At 48.3% G+C, this 21958-nt stretch overlaps 1 protein-coding gene across 4 annotated transcripts in view; it reads left to right on the forward strand.

The window, feature by feature from the left end:
- Nucleotides 1-21958, forward strand: part of Mtus2 (microtubule associated scaffold protein 2) — a 346971-nt gene that overhangs the window by 319058 nt on the left and 5955 nt on the right. For 3 of the 4 annotated variants that reach the window (XM_029477860.1, XM_029477861.1, XM_029477862.1), the window contains 5 exons: nt 6986-7200; nt 13912-14017; nt 16699-16772; nt 19858-19956; nt 21804-21923. In XM_029477860.1, coding sequence (XP_029333720.1) covers nt 6986-7200; nt 13912-14017; nt 16699-16772; nt 19858-19956; nt 21804-21923 — 614 coding nt within the window. The remainder of the gene's footprint in view (nt 1-6985; nt 7201-13911; nt 14018-16698; nt 16773-19857; nt 19957-21803; nt 21924-21958) is intronic. The other variant, XM_029477863.1, reaches the window with a different exon arrangement.

Consider the following 21958-nt stretch of genomic DNA (forward strand, 5'->3'; position numbering starts at 1 on the left):
CGTCTCAGTGGACGCTCTATTCCCTGAGCAAATTCTCACTCCACTGTAGAGATGGCTTTTGTCACAGAAGAAAGGCAGAGGGGAAAGAGGGGATCCCTTGACAGCCCATAAATTCTAGAGCTATGGTTTGCACTTGCTCCCTCTTAAAGAAGAAAGCCAAGCCTACAGACATGACTCCTGAAGAGTCCAGGGCCTATAATACTACTTATCCGTTGGGCCCTATGGAGATCACAGGAGATGGAGACCAGAAAGAAAGAGGGGTCTGGGGAGGTGACATTCCTAAAACTGCTGACGTTGCCAAAAGTAGGAGTAGCTCAAATGTTACAGATTCTAGGGTAGGATTTGCCATCCCCAGTCACTCCTGAAATCCCTGTCCCACATTCTACCACTAGCTGTTAGTAAGTCCCCATCTGCCATCCTCAGGCTTGGTTTGAATAAATGCAGCAGGGGTGTCTGACACGCGGTCAGAATCAGCACTTATGCACGGTCCTCTGCTCGAATGCCTGTCGGAATCACCTGCAGTGTCTCTCTGGGCAGCAGGAACAGGATATTGGAGAGCAAGTCCTGGGTAGGTTTTTAACCCAGATGTGTACTGTGGGCATTGAAAGTTGACAGTCAGTCCGCACCCTGAAGAAGTTGGTTTTGATTTGAATCTGGACTAGGTGGAGGAGTGTTTGGGGCAGTGGGAGGGACCTAGTTGGGTATTCCCCACTGGAGCCTAAGGAAGGACCTGCACTCAGATGAAGAATCCCAAGATGTGAGTCTGAGTGTGGGTATGTGTGCAGGAGTGCAGATGCCCACAGATGCTAAAGGCATCCTAGCCAGTTTCCCAAGGACCTGGAGTTACAGGCAATTGTAAGCTACCCAGCGTGGGTGCTGCCATCTTGCCAACCCCCTGAACAGCATACTTCTAGAGAGCACATTGGTCAAGGGAGTCAAAATAAAAACAGAATGCATAAAAATTCGTGTCGCGGAATTCTCTGGTCAGCAGAGATGGATCTTCCCATTCAATCTGCCCCACAAACTGTGGGAAGACACCCAAAATATACGAACCGCTCCATAGGTAATCAGAGGGCGGGGTGGGGAGTGTGTTTTGCTCCTAAAGGTCTTGTCTGCCATCAGCAACTTGAGCTTATTGATAGAGCTTCAGAAAGACTAATCTCCTTGCAAGGCTGCACCTCCCAGAGTGACAAGGTCTGGGAATCCCGCCCCTCTTACAGGAAAACAAGATGGGGAAAAAATTCCAATCAATGACCTCAGCCACTCTGATTAAATTTTATTCTAGGAAATGTCATTTTCCAAAGTCATTTTGGTTTCTCTCCCAAACAGGTGCTTACCCATGCACAGTTATATTGAGCCTACCAATTCCCTTTATATGCACCAGAGACGTGGTTGCCATGGAGAATACACTGCAGATACTCTCTCTCTCTCTCTCTCTCTCTCTCTCTCTCTCTCTCTCTCTCTCTCTCACACACACACACACACACATACACACACGCACACCACTATACTATTTTTTAGACACTGATTTATTCCACATGGCAGCCACATCCTTTCTGATATTTATAAAACCCTGTTACATCTTTATGTTTAACACATTCTAGCCATCTTCCGTAGAGATGTTCGGGTCATAAAAAGGGGATTCATCACCAGGACTCCATGGGGTTTTGCTTTTCTCCTTGGGTTACCCTTCTTCCAAGCCTCACATTCAAAAGCTCTCCAGCTGCTCCTTGTACTTGACCAGCAATGACCCCAGTGAAGGGTGGCTCTGATCCAGCCAGATGCCGTACTGGGTGTCAGGGACCAGAGTCCATTCAGCCTAGTTACTTTTCTATTGATGTGATTAAAGACTGGCCAAAAACAACTTGGGGGAGGAGAGGGTTGATGTGGCTTATACTTCCTGATCCAGTCAAGGCAGGAGCTCAAGCAGGAACCAAGAGGGAGGATCCGAATGGTCCTCACTGGCTTGTTCCCCATGGCTTGCTCAGTTTGCTCTTTTATAAACCCAGGCCCACCTTTGTAGGGATGGCGCCTCCCACAGTGGACCGGCGCCTCCCGCATCAATTACAATTCAAGAAAATGCCTCAAAGATTTCCCATATGCCAATTTGATGGAGGTAGTTAATCAGCTGAGATTCCCACTTCCCAGATGACTCCAACTTTGTGACAAGTTGTCAGAACAAAGCAACAAAACCAAAAATCAGCACAGGCCTAAATCCTGGCCCCATCCCCACGAGATGTCACCTTCATTTGACAGTTGAAGCTTCTCAGTGTCCACTCAGTCACAGTCGCGGTGACAGAAGTTAGAGCCATCTGCATGTTGGCAGGAAGGTGGGTTTCCCAGAGAACCCCCCCCCCAGTAATGAAAGCAGTAGGGGGCTATTTCCTTTAGTCTTGCAGCGCTGGTGTGAATGCCCCAGCCAGAACAGTCACCATCTGCAGAGAAGAGTGCTCCTGACTGAGCAGACTCTGAGCTCGGAAATACCTTTGCCCCAGGCTTGCTACCCAGGGAGAAAAGCCTGACTTCTCCAGCAGCTTGCCCCGCACTCTGCAGGAAGTAGCATCCTGCTTTTGTTTAAATTCAGTGCCCGAAGCGAGGAATCCTGGCAGCCCAGGGTATTGAACGGACATTTCTGTTAGGATGAATAATGTTAGTATTGGTCAGACTATTGGTTATAAAAATCATACACAACTCAGGGCTGGAGAGATGGCTCAGCTGTGAAGGACGTGCACTGTTCTTGCAGGGGGCCCAGTACCCATATGGTGTCTCACAACTAGCTTCAGTTGCAAGGGATCAGCCACACTCACATGCCTGACTCACACAGACACACACAACCATAATTAGAAGTAAAAATAAATCTCACAGGGCAGTGGTGGCGCATGCCTTTAATCCCAGCACTTGGGAGGCAGAGGCAGGTGGATTTCTGAGTTTGAGGCCAGCCTGGTCTACAAAGTGAGTTCTAGAACAGCCAGGGCTATACAGAGAAACCCTGTCTTGAAAAACCAAAAAAAAAAAAAAATCTCTGAAAATCGACAATATATATTAAATCTCACACACACACACTTACACAGACACACACACACATATATATGATAAGAATCAATGGCAGACATAAACACCCACACACAACACCCACACACAACATAGTGCATGCACACATGTACACTCTGTTACATATGCTACATATGTAACAGAGTGTTACAGAGCTGCTGTTAACTGCCTGGATATCTGGATACCTTGTTTCTTCCGTGGATGTGTCTAACTGTAGTTGGTGGGAAGAGTTCTGTGTGGGCTGCTTTGTTCTCTGGCATGTTTGAAGAGATCCGGACATTGAGCACAGTTGATGGGGAAGTTTGTGCCTCTCAGGTAAAATTAGGCTTTGATGATTTAAAAATGCAAATCCTTCATTCCATGCAAAACTAAAGACAGTAAACACACACACACCAGAGAGGAGTCTCTCAAGCCCCGTGGCATGCATTGAACTGAACAGCCTGGGAAAAGAGGCAAGGCTGGGAGCCTGTTACCTTCAATGAACAGTAATTTACTCTCTAGCAACTGCTTGGCCTCTGCACCCACCTATTGTAAATTGGCAGTGGGGCTGCCACCGGAGCCATGGGGTAGAAGACTAAATTGGTGGTGACATATTGTGGAACGGGTGCTCTGTAAACTGTGAAGCACTGGAAATGACTGTCTTAGTTAACTTCTGTCTTAGTTAGGGTTTGATTGCTGTGAACAGACACCATGACCAAGGCAACTCTTATAAAGGACAATATTTAATTGGGGCTGGCTTACAGGTTCAGAGAGTCAGTCCATTATCATCAAGGTAAGAACACAGCAGCATCCAGGCAGGTATGGCGCAGGAGGAGCTGAGAGTTCTACATCTTCATCTGAAGGCTGCTAGCAGAATACTGACTTCCAGGTAGCTAGGGAGAGGGTATTACAGCCCACGTCCACAGCGACACACCTATTCCAACAGGGCCACACCTCCCAACAGCGCCATCCCTGGACCAAGTGTATTCAAACTGCACAGACCAGATCTAGGAAGGTTATTTTCTTTCTCTCTCTCTTTCTTTCTTTCTTTCTTTCTTTCTTTCTTTCTTTCTTTCTTTCTTTCTTTCTTTCTTTCTTTCTTTCTGTCTTTCTCTCTCTCTCTTTCTCTCTTTCTTTCTTTCTTTCCTTCTTTTTTTTTTTTGGTTTTTTGAGACAGGTTTCTCTGTATAGCCCTGGCTGTCCTGGAACTCACTCTGTAGACCAGGCTATCCTTGAACTCAGAAATTCGCCTGCCTCTGCCTCCTGAGTGCTGGGATTAAAGGTGTGTGCCACCACGCCAGGCTGGAAGGTTATTTTCTAAAACTCAGTAGGTATACTCTACCTGGTGACAGGGGCCCTGAAGTGAATGTTCACTAAAGTTTAAAGTTTTCAGTCCTTCAGTGAAAGCTCTCACTAGAAAGCACACTTATTACTATGGTGATGGATATGACCTGGGTCGCTTACAGAACAAATGTTCATGGTTAAATAACTGAGCGCTTCGGCCACACAGAGCTGCCCTTTCCAGAGGCTGGGCACAGAAAGTCCAGGATAGTCAGTTATGTACACTGATGTCATCAAGATGCCTCTGAAAGACCGGGCACCCAGATTATGGGCAGGGTGAAGAAGCAGGCGCCATGCAGAGACAGACATCTGTAGAAGCCCTTTTCTGAGTATGCGTGTTGTGTTACCCGTTCTCATCTGGACAGCATAGTTTCTCTTTTCAGAAGCCTAAAACCACCTTGAATCCCTTTTCTTCTTCCCCCTTTGCCCATAAATCATATCTGTAACCCCCTGTCCCACACTGCAGTTACTGTCTCTCACAGGACCAGCCACCATCCAGTCACACACACCCTTGTTCCTCTTAAAGAATATATTAGCGACATAAAGCATTTATGACTACCGAGAGACTTTAAATGAGTTGCGATTTTTATTTTTATGTCTGCTGTTCCGTATATCTCTTTATCCCTCTTCCTCTGAAATACAAGAACAATTGGCTTGTTACTTTTCCATCCCACATCTCTGAGATTCAGGTCCCCTAAGTGGATAACATGTTTCTCTGTGATTGAAGTTTTCTCTTCTTGGGGGTATGTTCTGTAAGGAAATTCTAACAAAATGGCACACCCAGGCTAGGGCTAGAAAGATGGCTTGGCAGTTAAGAGCACTGACTGCTCTTGCAGAGGACCTAGGGTCAGTTCCCAGCACCCACATGACAGCTCACAACCATCTGTAACCCTAGCTCTAGGGGACTGGATGCCCCTTCTGGCTTTTGCAAGACCCCGGCACTCAAGTGGAACACAGACATGCATGCAGGAAAACCACCTATACCCATGAAATTTGTAAAATGGAAATGAATAAATAAAGCAAAAATGTCTTCTTCTACAGTGAATATAATCCAATGCTCTGGGAGGACCCAGCTTATTATGAGAGTCACATGGTTCCAAGACAGGAAGAGGAGGTCAGATATAGCTTTCAGTGACACCTGGTGACCAGCTTCTGCCACCTCCTAAAGACTCTACAGCCTCCCAGAATAGCATAACTAGACCGAGAATACTATGCCAAACCCAAGCTTGTGGGAGATATTTCTGACTCAAGCCAGAACACGGTCTGAGCGTGCGATGCACCCGATGTCCTTCTTTGGCTGATATCAAGCTCGGAGGAGTCAGAAAAGCTGGTGTCTCCGAAGCCTAGTCTCACCTCGGAGACATTGTAATGGAGGTTGTCTGTGCTCCCGGCTCTGCCGTAGAGAGGACCTTGTCTTCACCTTGGAATAGTTAGTTACGCTTCCTGCTCTTTGCTGCCTACTCTGCACATAGTAGGGCTACCTACTGGACACATAGTAGTGCTGTTGGAAGCAGCAGTCTGTATCTAGGTGAGGCAAGAATACAAGTGCCAACTCCTGTTTTCTCGGAGCCAGCTTCCATCAGCCACAGTGCCCCAGAACTGCTACCCCGTGTGTCAGCGAATGTCACAGGAGAGGCTGCTGGTGGCTTATTCTCCCCCTGTGAACATCTCAGACTTCCCTCTCAGCCACTCCTTTTATTTTTACCTCAACATTTTCATCAAAAAGAATTCTAGAAGAAGGTAATTCCATACCAAGCAGTGTGCTTCCCCTCCCCCCGCCACCCCTCACCCCCCTTTCAGGACATTTTCAAGCACCATACCACCTCCTGGTGGCCACAGGTTTATTAATCACTATGATATTTAAAGAAAGCATCAACCACTGGGTGACAGACACCCATAGTCTTAAAAGCCATGGAAGTTCTGCTCCCAGGAGCTCATTTTAATGAAAAGTGACCCAGCACGTGAGTGAACATGCGTGTTTTATTTGTATGTATGTATGTATGTATGTATGTATGTATGTATGTAGTGTTTGTACCAGCAAGTCTTGGAAACAAATGTCAGCAGTAAGGGAATATAAGCTGTTATCAGTAGGAAAACGTTCAGCCTTGACTGAGGCAGTTTCCACAGCTTTGAGCACTGGGTGGCACCGTTGTGTCTCGGATATCCTGAGTGAGCTAGCCTTGTGGGTAAGCAGCTTCATACACACTAGGGAATTGAGACACAGTGGGACGCCAATGAGCACTTGATCCTCAAATGGTTCGGGGGAAGAAAGTCTTTTATGACAATATAGTGTACTAACTAGGTTTCAAGATGTTTGTGCTTTATTTATTTCTCTATTTATTTGTTCTTGAGTCACGGCCTCACTGTATCGCCCTGGATTGCGTGGAACTTACTATGTAGATAAGGCTGGCCTAAAACTTACAGAGATCCCCTACCTATGGCTTATTTATCTGTTTACTTCTTTAATCGGAGTTTGGTGTTGGGAGAGGCTCAGGCGTGCCAAGCCAAGCCCTCTACCACTGAGTTATGTTCCATGGTGGGTGATCAAGACGTCTGCGCCTCAAGGCGTCTGCGCCCCACGGCGCTAAAGAAAGCCTCTCTGTGTTCGCTGCAGCCTTCAACACAGCCAAGTGTGAGAAGCTACAGAAGGAGAAGGAGACGCTGGAGCGGCGGTTCGAGGAGGAGCTGAGGAGGTTGGGCTGGCAGCAGCAGGCAGAGGTGCAGGAGCTGCAGGAGCGGCTGCAGCAGCAATTCCAGGCCGAGAGCGCGCGTCTGCAGGCGGAGCATCAGGACCAGCTGCTGCGCATGCGCTGCCAGCACCAGGAGCAGGTGAGAAGAGCCTGGGCCATTTGAGGCTTGGGGTGAAGCTCACTCGCCAGCCTCATTCTTGCTTTCTCTGCACCCTGGAATGCTGTCCCTGCATACACTATGGTGCCCTCTCATACATCCGGGGCCAGCAAGTTCAATGAGAACTTGCCTAAGATTGCAGTTTTACATTTGCCTCTATTGGTCATCTGTTCACCGTGTATTCTTTATGGGCAGAGGAGCTATGCAAACATGTATGTGGCCCTAGCTCTGCACCAGCCACTGCTTTCAATGTTTGATGTATCCTGACTCCATTACCCTTCCAGATGGCCATTCCTATCCCCATTTTACAGGTAAGAAAAAAGAGTCCTGGGGTTAAGTAAGCCACTAGAATTCCGTTGTATGAGGCATGAGCAGAAGTCCCTTGTTTTCCTTGAGGAGTGCATTGCTATGACCCACCAAACCGTCTTTCTCCATTTTCTTTAAAAACTCAGCCTTGCCAGGTGGGTGGCAGGCGCAACCCTCCACGAGGAGTTTGAATAGGCAAGACCACTCAGCCTATCACCTTGTGCTACATCTCTTAACCTGCCCACCAGCCAGCCCCATCCTCCCTGCAGAAGATAGTCTGCACAAACAGCATGAGGCCCGGGACCTCACTGTCTGATACTGGAGTCCCTGTGCCGAGCAGAGATGATGCAGGGGAAATGGGGTCCTCCTGGATACCCACCCCTCAAGCTGAAGGGAAGGCCACACTGGGAATGAGGCGGAGTCAACTTGGAAGCTCTAATACAGCCTGCTGCTTGCCTTGGGCTAGCATCTAGGAAACAGGCAGGGAGACAAGGCGCGGGGCAGGGGGGGGGGGCTCCTGGCAGTTAGAAAAAGAAGCTAGCAGGAGCGTTCTGGAGGGTTTAAGCCCAGGCTGGCTCCCTCTGGCTCCTCTAATGAGGATCTGTGTCTGGGATGGGGGCAAGTGGGGGTTAATCTGGTTTGAGTTTAATGAGGAAATAAAGAGCACGTGATGCCCCATTCAAACTACATCTTCTCTAAGTGAATTGCCAAAGCCCCCGTTAATGGCATCTGGCAGGTGGCTAAGTGAAAAGCCTATAACTCCATCTTTGCTCATCTGAGAGACAGCTTTGCACCCGTGGGGCCTCTGCACCCAGCCCTGATGAGTAGCAAGCCGACTCCAGCAGCACAGAATCCTGCTTCAGGGAACAGCTGTTTCTCCAAACAAGTGGGGCTGTTTGATGGGCAAACTGACAGCCTCCTCCATGGGAGAGCCCAGAATCCTACCTCTGTGGGGCAGGCAGAAGGGAGGATGCTGTGGTCTAAGCGGGCTGAACCCAAGGTTCTAGCCAAACGAGAAAGATCTTCAGGCAGTAGGACCTTGTATAATTGGTTATTTTTCTGTTGCTATGGGAAGCAGCTTAGGGAAGACAAAATTTATATTGGCTTATGGTGCCAGAGAGAATAGTCTTATCATGGCAAGAGAGGCGCATAGCAAATAGGCAAGATGGAAGGTGTTGGAAGCTGAGAGCTCACATCCTTAGCTGTACACAAGAAACGGAGAGTGAGTTGGAAGCGAGGCAAAGCTACAGACGCTCAAAGCCCACCCCCCCCAATGACGTACTTCCTCCAGCAAGGCTCCACCTCCTAATCCTCCACAAACACTTCCGCCAACCCAGGGCTAAGCGGTCAACTATGTGAGCCTATGGGGACGTTTCTTCTTCAAACCACCATGCCTGCCACAGGCTGGCAATGGAGGAAGACCTTTCCTCAGATTTTGTCATCTACAATGCATTAGATCATCTTCTGGTTCCTATGGGGAAACTGGTGTGAACGCAAGCAAATATCTTCAGAGGATTTTGACCTCTCCTCAGACTGAGCAGTCCTACTTTGTCTCTGTGAGTCCCTACCCTGAGGAGCCTGGTACCATAAGAAGAGAAGCCAAAGAGATTCCTCACTGGCAAGAGAGAGGATGCTCTTGAGTAGACAGCACCCTTTCCTACCTGAGGGGGCATTCTTTAAAGTCACCAAGAGACATGAAACCTAAATTACTAAAGATCAAGGGTTTGTCCAAACTGTAGCTCACAGGCTCCCATTGACTTCACTCTAAACATAATGGTCATACCGTTAACTCCACATGGCTCGTTGAAGTCTGGAGGTCAATATTTCATTCATGAAAGCACCTCCCAGAGGCTGAGAGGGACATGACATGCCCTTATATCAGCCTTATCGTATTGACCACAGTAGTCCCTCAACACTAAATCAAAGGCCTGCCATCCAGCACGCCAAGGCACATGCCTCAGCTGCAGACATAATGTTCTATTGCCAATTAGGCTGCATTTACCACTGGGGACACATGGATTCTTTTGGCATTTAGTCTGTCTATCTCTCTTTTCTGAGACTCCCCCATAGAAATTTGCATGAGAGACGAAATCCTACCAAGGACCAGTGAAAGATATTTCACTTACACTGGGCTGTATAAATACCATGCCCCTAGACAACAACACAGCTCTTGCTTTTACAGACAGTATTGGGGGTTTAACTGACATTTTTAGTGGAGCAGAAAAGAAAGGTGTTTTTTTTTCTTCTTTAAAGATTTAATTTTTTGACGTGTATATGTGTGTGCCTACATGTATTTATGCACTGTTGTGCATGCTGATACCGGCAGAGACCAGAGGAGGGCGCCTGATCCCCTAGAATTGGAATTATAGGCAATTGTGAGCTGCCTGGTGTGGGTACTAGACAGTGAACCAAAGGCTTCTGCAAGAGCAGGAAATGCTCTTAGGAACTGAGCCATCTCTCCAACCCCTTCCGTTTAAACATTTATTTTTCCTACAGATGGAAAGGTTTTTAACAGAAATTCCACCAGACCCTCATATGACTAGGAACTGGGGGGTTCAATGTTGTTCTGGTCAGCTCTCCTCAGAGTGGATTCTTAGCACTGAGCCATGAGTGATTTGAGGCTCCGTTCACTTTAAGCAAGAATGCCCAGGCAACTGAGAGACACGGTGGTTCCAAAGCCATGCTGTCACAGACATTGCTGTGGGCTCCTTGTTGGCTCTGTCCAGTGATTTTTTCCTGTTTTAAAAGATGACAGTTCAAGACAGAGGGGGAGAGGGAGAGGGAGAGGGAGAGGGAGAGGGAGAGAGGGGGAGGGGAGGGAGAGGGGGAGTCTAGGAAGGTTGCTTGGTGGTAGAGAAGTAGTTTTCAACCCATGGGTCATGACCCTTTGGGAGTTGAAGGATTCTTTCACAGGGGTTACGTGCCAGATATCCTGTATTTCAGATATTTGCATTATGATTCATAGTAGTAGCAAAATTATCCTTATAAAGTAACAACACAATGATGTTATGGTCAGGGGGTCCCCGCAGCATGTATTAGGAAGGTTGAGAACTGCTGTGGTAGAGTATTTGCCAAGCATAAACAAAGCTGATTTGTTCCTAGCACCGGAAGGGAGGGGGAGGGGAAGGGATCAGGATAGCGGTGGCGGGCAGATGAGAGGTAAAGTTTCCCACAAAATGAGATTATTTCTAATGGGAATCAACCCCTCGCTGTTACTGTTGGGATTCGAAATGTCTCCCAGTTCCTCCTGTGTTAAACACTTGATTGGAGCTGGTGCCCTGGTTTTGAGAAGGGGTGGGAGGGGCTTAAGAGCTCCGGCTGCTCTTGCAGGAGACCTGCGTTCCACTCCCAGCACCCAGGCAGCTTATACCACATGTAATTCCAGCTCCAGGCCATCAATGCCTCCTTCTGCTTATACCCGCACACAGACATGTACATACAAATAAAACTAAAATCAAAAAGGGGCTGGGGAGATGGCTTGGTGGTTAAGAGCACTGGTTGTTCGTCCTGAGAACCTTGTTTGTTCCCAGAACTCTCATGGTGGCTCACAACCATCTGTAACTCCAGTTCCTGGGATCAGACGCCCTCTTCTGGCCAGCAAAGGCACTGCATGCATACAGTGCACAGACATGCATGCGGGCAAAACACTATCTACATAATATAAATAAATAAGAAAAGGCAGTGGTAGACACTTCAGTGGCTGGAGTCTGGCTAGAGGAAATAGGCCACAGCGCATATCTTTGAAGACTTCTTCCTTTCTGCTTCCTGTCAGCTATGAGGTGAGGAAATTTCTTCTCCACAAACCCTTGCTGCCATGATATTCTGCCCAAGCACATGGGCCAAGTACTTGCGGGCTAAACCCTCTGAAACTCTGCAGTACATCGCTTTCTTCCTCTACATTGTTTCTGTCAGGCATTTGGTCACGGCAATGGAGAGTCTGAGTGGTACAAGTTTTACATAAAAACACATTGTGGGGCTGAGAGAGGATGCTTAACCACTCTGCCAGAGGACCTGTATACCTCCATTCTCAGTGCCTTCTTCACATGGAACAGCTCACAACTGCCTGCTCTTGGGGAATCTACTGCCCTCTCATGGCCATGTTCGGTTCTGCACACATGCCTGTGCATGCACGTGCTTGCTCTCCTAGGAAGCAGGCTTCCTTTATTGAAGATAACACATCTTCCTCTAAATGAGGTTTCTGCAAAGGTGACCAAGTATCGTCAGTTAGAAGCTATGTGTCCTTAACTGGGCCACCAAAGTCCTTGGGGTCTAGACAATTTTTTTTTCTGGATTTGTGGTTTTAAAATGTCAGGTTTTGACACAATTATTGGTCGTAAAATACACTGGATTATTGAATTACTTCTAAGACAGCATGGAACAAAACAGGTTTTGTGTTCTAGGTTTCTTCCAGCATTTTTGTTAAAACTAGTTTCGGATGTGAAGGCATGTGTGTAGCAGATGTAGAAGCATAGTATCCATACTACACTGTGGTGGCAGTATAAGAGATTCATGACAAAGAATTTGGATAAACTTTGTATCATGTGTAGGAGAGGCCTTCATGGGGAGTGAGTAGTCTGAGCAATTACTCCAGTATGGCATACCTCTGAAGTCTAAAAACAATGGACAGAGATAATGTTTGCGAACAGTAAACAGATTGAAGGTAATGATAGATCAAGAAGAGCCACTTGCAGGCAGGCGGTGATGGCGCATGCCTTTAATCCCAGCACTTGGGAGGCAGAGGCAGAAGGATCTCTGAGTTCAAGGCCAGCCTGGTCTACAGAATGAGTTCCAGGACAGCCGGGGCTATACAGAGAAACCCTGTCTCAAAAACCCTAAGTAAACACATAGACAAACAAACAAATAAAAACACAATGAACACCATAGGGAGTAGTCTTTGGGTAAAGGATTCAGAACATGTGAAAATGAGGCTGAGTGTGTAGCTCGTTGATGGAGCGGTTGCTCGGCATGTGCAAGGCTTGGCAAGGATCAGTCACCAGCACTGAAAACCAAAGTTGTCGCGTCCGCTCTCTACCAGCAAGAACGACACGCCCACGAGTCCTTCTAACAGCAGTTTATTCAGTCCTGTTTCTTCTTGTTTATATCTCCCCCGAGCCCTGGGCCTCTCACTCTTAAATACTCTCAGTTCTCATCCACGCACAGCAGGCCACGCCACCTCACCAGGCACGCAGCTTCAGCTAATCAGGGCAGCAGGGGCATATCTCCATCAAAATGGATTTACCGGTATCCTGGTACACCTGCGCAGCTCTCAAGATGTTTGTGGTTTATATGAGGAAGTCAGGTGCAAGTCATAAGACTTAGCAGCAGTCCCTGGCGCCTTCTTGGGACTGCTGCCACACCTGCTCCCCACAAAAGTGACAACAGAAACATCTGGGGCAGACTACACGCCGATGAGAGCAGAAGACCCTTCACAGGAGCAGCCCCACATTGCCTGTCAGGAGAGAGTCCCAGCCGGTGGCAATCTGGAAGTCAGGCTTAGGCTTAGGACCTTGGTGCAGGGGACATGTGTGAGCCTGCTGGCCTCACCTGGGAACTGAGGAGAGGGCCCAAGAGGTGCACCTGCTGCCCTGCCGGTACCTTAGGAGGAAGCTGTCGCTGTGTTTATCTGAGAGAACAGCACCATTAGGGTCAGACAGAGCTGGGGCCCCTGCTTATCTCTGCCACTTTCTAGCTGTTGGGTGAAACGTGTTAAACCTAAGCCTCGGTTCCAGTATCTGCAAAATGGACATAGAAATGCCTGCCTTATGAGGGTAGAGTGGGGGTAGACTGTGAGAGTTTAGGGCAGCGTAGCTCCCACTCCCTGACACTGGGAAACCTTGAGAAAGAAGAGGTATGTAGGAGTCTTATTCCCGCCCCATTACTGCCTCTCAGGGTGAAAAAAGAGCGAGCCATGTCCTGGTCCAGGGCTCTACAGAGGTGGCTGGGACAGGCCTTACTGAATTGAACATCTTTTTTTGAAGGAGAGCAGTTTGAGGCAGGATTTCTCTGTATAGTGGCCCAGTGGCCATGGTTGTCCTAGAACTCACTGTATAGACCAGGCTGGCCTTGAGCTTGGAGATCTGCCTGCCTCTGCCTCTGGAGTTCTGGGATTAAAAGCATGCACCACCACTGCCCAGGCAAGTGGAACTTGTATCTTTCTGCAGTGAGCCAGGTTGTGGGATTGATTTCAGGAACTGCCACGACACCTGCAAATGCTGACTTTACCTTGGTACCAGACCAGGCATGTCCGTCACCCCAGCAGAGTGACTTGTCTCTGGTGGGACCACTGACTTTCCCCATTAAGCTGCACCTACATTTCCCAAGTGACGTAAATATTCCTGACAGCCACCCCAGCTCTCCAGATAACCAGTGGCCATGCCTTTCCTTCAGGTGGAAGACATCACTGCCAGCCACGAGGCTGCCCTGCTGGAGATGGAAAATAACCACACGGTCGCCATCACCATCCTTCAGGATGACCATGATCACAAAGTCCAAGGTACGAGATGGCCTGTGTGCAGCAAGCACAAGTGTGCAAGCTGAACCCCTCTGGCAGCAGAGCATAGGGCCCCACTTCCTTTTTTTCTGTCCTTTTGCCTTTCTGTTGTGGCCTTTGTGTTCATTCCTATGAGAAGAAGAAATAGAAAGTAAGGCTTCAGGCAGGGCTGGAGAGATGTGCCTAGCACGCAGCAGGTCTGCGGTTCTAACCCCAGCCCCGTGTCTACAACTTTGTGCATCCAGGCCTCTGTTTCTCTCCTCCAAAGGAGTTATCAGAACCTTGAGTCAATTTTAAAATCCCCTTAAAGTTTTTACCAGCCTTGAGTCTGCATACAGTGAGGACATGAGATGTTTTAGAGCTCCTTGGATGACTCAAGATGGAGTCAGACTCAGGGGCCATTCTTCTATAGGCAGAGACAACTTGGGCCTTTTCCTGCCTTTGATAAGATAAAGTGTCTTTGTGATGTTCGTAGGCAGTAGCAGTATCTCTGGAGTTTGACTCCTTGTCCACAATAATCATGAAGCAAATTTAAGTCTCCATACTCTTTTGTTGTTGTTGTTGTTGTTGTTGTTGTTGTTGTTTTGAGACAGGGATTCTCTGTGTAGCCCTGGCTGTCCTTGAACTGGATCTATAGACCAGGCTGGCCTCGAACTCACAGAGATCCCTCTTCCTCCCTGGTGCTAGGAATAAAGGTTCCTGCCACCACCACCTGGCCCAGATATTTTTTATTGTTTTAAAAGCAGTCTTTTTAACAACAAACTAACTGTACAGTATCTGATACCCGTGCTGTCACCTCTTTCAAGAATCTTTCCCATAAGCCCAAGGTGGAGACAAGAGAGAAAAGAATCTTGAGAAATGGCTCAGTCCAGCACCTGAGTCCCTACACTCAGCTACAAATTTAAAGTGCCCCCAAACCCTGCCATTGTCTTTAGACAGTTGGCATGCAGATCCCAAACTCTAAAAAACCTAACTTAGTTTATTCCACTCATCGGGGCTTTTCAAAACCCTAGTAGGCAGCAGGAATTGAGAATAATCACTTTAGAGAGCAGACAGGATGGAGTTCCGTGAGCTTGAAATGAAGAAATGCATTATGAGAAGCCAATATTGTGTAGTAAGCAATGGTGTTTGATGTCCCAGTCCCTCCGGGTGCTGGGACCCTCTGGCAGTGCCCATTCCCAAGCTACAGATATGTTGCCTTTGGGACTTTGAAGTATGGAATCCATAAATTATGGTGTTCGCCCTCCCCCCTGTATTTCCACACATTAAGCCTGGTAGATTCTTACAAAGAAGTATTGCTTAGATACCACATCCCAGGCCTTTGAATTATATATGATGCTGAGATAATGTGGTCTATACAATAGGACCTTAACGTTCATTATAATATGGCGATGATCTCAGTAACCACTAAAACCAATCCTACACAGAGGCAGGTAGACCAGAAGGCCAGTTCATATAAAGTCAATAAACTCAGGGGCTGAAGGAGATGGTTCAGTGGTCCAGAGCACTTGTTGATTTTGCAGAGGACTCAGGTTCAGTGGCCAGCACCCACAGGATAGCTCACAACTATCTATAACTCCAGTTCTTTTGACCTCCTTGGACACTAGGCTTGCACATGGTACGTATACATACATGTATTGCAAACTCTCATACACAAAATAAATATAAAAAAAATAAGATCAATGAAATCAACCCAAACTTTATTTTTTTTCACAGGTGTAAACTTTGGCTATGCGAACTAGGTTCTTGACAACCCTAGTCACCATTAAAGTTTTGAGCTGATAGAAGCCACACAGATTTTCCTAATTACAGCTCATGGCAAACCAGGTGGTAATTGTTGCTTTCCAGGGCTCTCACATGCCAAGAAAGAGATCTAGGCTGATTAAGGAGACAGTCCACCCTTCTAATCATACCACAAAAACAAATCGCTGGTCTAGGCAGGATGATATGAGCTTCATCCAGCTAATAAGACTCTTTTATCTGGAGGGGAACAGACTACATTTGCCTAACACCTACATCACCTTCATCTGTAACTTATCAGTTATTGCTGGGACGAGGCCTTTCACGGAGCAGAGCGATCCAACCCTACACACACCCCAGAGTAGCAGAGCAGTTGGCCTTTCCTTCTGGCCAAGTGTCTTAGAGCTCTTTATTCAAGCAAATCCTAGGGCTCCCTAGTCCTCAGGGTGTGTCCCAGAGGTCACCAGGATGTCCTCGATGGCACAGCACTGATTCCATATTCACAGCATGAACTCAATATCAAGCATTGTTGGCTTCTCCGATTCCACCTTGGCAGGTTCCTTCCTCGGCCCCGGGTGGATGCTTTGAAGCAGGGAGGGCAAATCCTGGGAATAGAAGAAAGCAACCGTTTCACCATTAGGAAAGGTGTGACATTTGGCTGATGCTGTCTGCAAAGGTTCTCACAGGGCCAAGATGGGGCAGAATACATTCTCTCCCTCCTTCCTTTCTTTCCCCCCTTATTTCTCTGTCTCCTGATCACCTCATTCTTTTTCAAGTCCAATCATCACAGTCAATTTCACATGAGGAGAGGAACCCTGGAGTCTGCTGTAGCCGTCCATCATTACCGGAAGTCACGTGGCCATCTCTGGACCAAACAGCATTGTTTTTTGCCTTTCAAAAAGAAAGGCCCACTTAGCGATTTGACATCGTCTTTTTCTTCCCAGAACTGATGTCTACCCATGAATTTGAGAAGAAGGAGTTGGAAGAAAACTTTGAAAAGCTGCGGCTGACATTACAGGTCAGTCAGTGTCCCCATACTTCCTTAGCCGATGTCAGGACAGCCACAGCATCACGCTCACTTGCAGACATTTACCTGACCCCTGCCGTGTCCTGGAACATGGAGACAAAGAAGACATGGTTCTCTCTTCACAGAGCTGTGGGGAAAGTGTAATAGCTCTGAGAAGTCACTGCACCTCATGAATAATGCATCAGAGAACATTAAGTTAGTAGGCCATGTGCTGTGTCAGAGGTACCTGGATAGAGGGGTTGGGATGGGAGGAGAACGTTCTAGAAAACAATGAGGTTATGAAGGCTGGAATTGGTAGACTACCCTTGGAGGTTTTTAATTTGCTTGTTTTGTTTTCTTAGGACAGGGTTTTTCTGTGTAGCCTTGATTGTCCTAGAACTCAGTCTGTTGACCAAGCTGGCCTTGAACTCAGAGATCCACCTGCCTCTGCCTCCCAAGTGCTGGAATTAAAGGGATTCGCCACCACTGCCTGGCTCACCCTGGCTTAGGTTACCTGGAGGTGGGTAGGATGAAAAATCACCTTTTCTGCCTCTCACCTGGGGAAGATGTTGGTCTTGGATGTGAGCCAAGCTGCCTGGCTTCCTCCTGGTCTTAAAGGAGTGTGGCATCTCCCAGGCACATTATCTCCTTCCTGCCTTCTGAGACTCGCCAGTTGCCTTTAAAGAGCCAGAAGCAGCCCTAGTGCTAGAGGGAGCCGCCTGGGAATGAACCCACAGAGACATGACAGCCTAGCCATGACCCCAGCTGGAGTGATTCTGCCTAGAGAAGACAGGGGTTTTTAAATGTCATGATCACCCTTGTCTGGAAATTGGGATGACTGTTTCCATGACTATAACAGAAATCTTGCTTTTTTTGATGACATCTATGTTATAATGAGACCACCCCAAAAGGAAGCCAGGGTCACAGCGAGAACGCTACAGAAAACTTAGAATCTGGGGTGCAACACAACCACATGGTGCTTGTCTTTTATGTCACGGAGTCCTCTCCGCTCCATCAGCCAAAGGCCATACAGTTCTGTGTGCTGTAACTCTCACCCAGCAGGAACTTTTTGAGTTGGGCATTGGTGTGTGGAGGGCAGAGTCGCCAGAGCCAACTTCCTAGTGCCCCTAGGCAGCTCCGGAAATTACTAGTTTGGGCAGTTAGAGGTTCAAATCCCCACCCTACCAGTTCTTGCTAGCTTTGAGATCTAGGGTAACGATGCAATGCAGGCTCTGCCAACCTCAGTTATTCACCTGTGAAATGGGGACATGAGCAGATGAAGGAAAGTGAGGTCTGGGGCTGAATTTAACATCTGGCTTGTAGCAAGAGGCAAGCATGAGGAACAGCTGCAATGAACAGCTCCAGGCAGCGGGACATTTTTTATTAGTGTGTCGTTTGTTGACCTCCGAGAGCCCCAAGAGGGGTCACATCTCTTGCACGACATAAAGTAGCCATCGAGGGTTTGAAAATGATTCCGTCCTGACTTGACTGCTGTGAGAGACCTTACATCTCTGCAGATCTGTTCTGAACAGTGAACAAGGCAGAAATATGTTGGTTGGATTGTTTAAATTCTTCCCAGGTTGTGATTGTTGCTGTGGGAGTCGGGTAGCACCAGGTATTTTATAGCCCATTCTGGAAGGTGAGTGAAGTGGTGATGGACATAGCCCAGTGCTGGTTCAGAAGAGCCACTCCAAACTGACACTTTCCACTCCTTTGCTCTGGTGAGCACAAACTCCCACTGACAGCTATGTTGTCCCTGTGTGTCAGTGTTAGCATTTAATGGCAAGTTGAGGACTTTTGTTTCTCAAAAGCAAAAGACAAGCAGGAGTGATGGCACACGCCTTTAATCCCAGCACTTGGGAGGCAGAGGCAGACAGATCTCTGAGTTCGAGGCCAGCCTGGTCTACAGAGTGAGTTCCAGGACAGCCAGGACTACACAGAAAGTGTGGAAATGGAAGCTCTCTCCTATGAAGGAAGGAAGTAGCCTGGTGAGCTGGCTCCTGTGTGAGCACGTTGTGTCACCTCGTTTGTGAGTCCCAGCTCCTTCCAATCATGGCTTAAGGCCATATCTCTCCCAGAAGAGTTCATGAGAGCCCCTGTGTTTTAATACAGCCGAAATGAAGAAGTCATTGGGGTAACCGTGGACTCCTCAGCAAGTGATCTGTAGATGAAGAGGTGCTCTTTAGTCATGGAGAGTGCAAATTTGCTGGCAAGCACACTTCATGTTCTGTGATGACATCATCACTGTGGTTGGTTTGGGGTCAGGTGTCTCCTTAGCCACAATCGCTGTGAAGCTGAACAGGAAGGAGTCCTGTGTACCACAGACATGCTGCCATTCCTTTAGCACACAAAGACCGCTGCCCCAAGACGGGGCTGCTGGTTGAGTGGGGAGAATATTAAGCTGGATAAAAATGTGTGGTGCCCCTCATAGGATAGCCCAACCCTGAGGTCAGAAGGGTCAGCCATGAGCCTGGGATGAGAGGATCCAGTGAAGAGTAGATGGCCTTCTCTCTTGGGGCCCTAGTTTGCTTCTCTGTTGCTGTGATAAAACACTGACCTGAAGGAATTTAGGAAGGAAAGTGTTTGTTTGATTGACAGGTTACAGCCCATCATTGAGGGAAGCCAAGGCAGGAACCTGAAGATAGGAACTGATGCAGAGAGCAGAGGAGAACTGCTGTACAAGCTAACTCAGCTACCTTTGTTTTTGTTGTTGTTTTGTCTTGTTTTTTGAGACAGAGTTTCTCTGTATAGCCTTGGCTGTCCTGGAACTCACTCTGTAGACCAGGCTGGCCTCGAACTCAGAAATCTGCCTGCCTCTGCCTCCCAAGTGCTGGGATTAAAGGCATGCACCACCACTGCCCGGCTTCAGCTACTTTTCTTATACAGCCTAGGACCACCTGCCTTGGGATGGTTCCTCCCACAGTGGGCTGATCGTACCCACGTTAATCATTAACGGAGAAAATACCACACAGACAATCTGACAGCGTCCCTCTTCCCAACTCGTGACAGGTTGATGAAAACTAGCCTGCCCACCCCCAGCTGCCACTGCATCTATCCATGTGGCCCCTGGAGGGACATCTCTTGTTGTCACTTGCAGGACCAGGTGGACACGCTAACTTTTCAGAGCCAATCTCTGCGTGACAGAGCTCGGCGCTTTGAGGAAGCTCTAAGGAAAACCACGGAGGAGCAGCTAGAGGTAATCATGGCCGCCCACCCGGGCCACCCAGTGTGTGGGGACATGAGCTGGCTTCCTCTGCAGTCTTGCCCAAGGACAAGGCCTCCACACTGAGCCACTGCTGCTGCAGGGAGGGACCCCAACATCTCTGGGATGTGTGTTCAGTGCCTGACAGCTCCTCTCCCCAAGACAGACCATAGGCTCCCCAAGACCCTGGGTCTCTCCAGCACCTGCCATTTCTTGCCAAATCCCACATTATTCCTCAGGCAGGGGCCTTGGGTACCAATGATGTAACCTCCTCTCCGGCTGGAGACAGTCCATACCCTGCTTTCACAGATGTGAAAGCACTGGACAGGGCCAGCTAAGATGTGACTTATAAGAAGGTAATTTCCCGCCCCCCCCCCCAATAATAGCTGGAAAACCTCCTACCATCTAACGCAGTGTTGGAGAGAGGTGAACTAAGTTAAGGATGGGCACCATCCATTGAAATACTATACTGTTTTTTACCCTGTGGGGGAGTGGATTGAACCTAGGGCTGCATGTGCGCTAGGCTAGTTCTCCAGCACCGAGCCAAAGCCCTAGCCCTCCTCCTCCTCCCCTCTCCTCCCCCTCCTCCCCCTCCCCCTTCTCATTTTGAGACAGAGTCTCCCACCCTCCTGACTCTTTCTCTTGCGTGGCCAGTGTTACAAGCCTGCTACTGCAGCTAGCTTGGGTTGGGTTTTCAATGTTGCCTCTCTGAAATTCAAATTCAAATTGATGTCCCACCGTTTTACTTGTTCACGTCCACCAGCCCCCGCGTCATTCTCATAAACGGCTTTTTAAAAAAACAGAACAAGCTGCGCGTGTGGTGGCTCACACCTTTAATCCCAGCATTTGGGAGGTCGAGGCAGGCAGATCTCTGTGAGTTTGAGGCCAGCCTGGTCTACAAAGTGAGTACCAGGGCAGCCAAAGCTACACAGAGAAACCCTGTCTCTAAGGGGATTAAAGTGAGGGGGCGGGCAGATGGGGCTGAAGAGATGGCTCAGTGGTTAAGAGCACTGGGTGCTTTTCCAGAGGACCTGAGTTCAATTCCCTGAGCCCGCCTGGCAGCTCACAACCATCTGTAACTCCTTTGCCAGGGGACCTGACGCCCTCATACAGACATACTTGCTGGCAAAACACCAATGTATATTAAAAAATAAAAATAAATTAAAAAGGTAGTTTCTTTTAACAAAATTAGGGGATGGTATCTTTGATAGATTGAGCATATTAAATCTTCTTTAACATTTATTATTGTTAGATTCTGTACATGAGCACCATTATTTCCACCCCACACTCTTCCCTGCCACTTCCTCCGTGGCCCCTCTCTCGGCCTCATGACCTCTTCTTTGATCATTATTGTGACAAAAGGACGGACAGACAGACAATTAGACCTGCTGAGTCTGTCTAATGCTGTTCATATGTGCATGTGTTTACTAGGGCTGACCACAGGGAATTGGGTAACCAATCCGGGAACGACCGATCCTCCCCGCCCCTTGGTAGCCATTGATTACCCATAGTTCTTCATCTAGGGGCGGAGCCTTGAGAGACCTCCTCCATCCACATTGCTTTGTAAAGCGCTTGGCTTGTTTCCTATGCATGAACTTAAGGACAGGGGCGAGACACATGAGACCCCAGCGCCCTGGGGATCCAGTCCTGTGGGAGGAGGGTCAGAGCCTGTGTTATCCTAGGAATCCCCTCTCGGAGGTGCTGGCACCCGCTCCCGCGCAGGTGCTATGGCTATATATTGCAGAAGCACAGCAATCACACTGGGCTGGTTCATACAGAACATCGGGTCACAGCGTGCTGGGCCGGGAACCTGGTATGAAACGCACACTCTGCCCTTGTAGATCGCGCTGGCTCCATACCAGCACCTGGAAGAAGACATGCAGAGCCTGAAGCAGGTGCTGGAGATGAAGAACCAGCAGATCCACCTGCAGGAGAAGAAGATCATCGAGCTGGAAAAGCTGGTGAGTTGGCCTGCTTGCTCCAGAGAGCGGATGCT

The sequence above is a fragment of the Mus caroli genome, chromosome 5 (assembly GCF_900094665.2).
Source record: "Mus caroli chromosome 5, CAROLI_EIJ_v1.1, whole genome shotgun sequence".
In the NCBI taxonomy this organism is placed as follows: domain Eukaryota; kingdom Metazoa; phylum Chordata; class Mammalia; order Rodentia; family Muridae; genus Mus; species Mus caroli.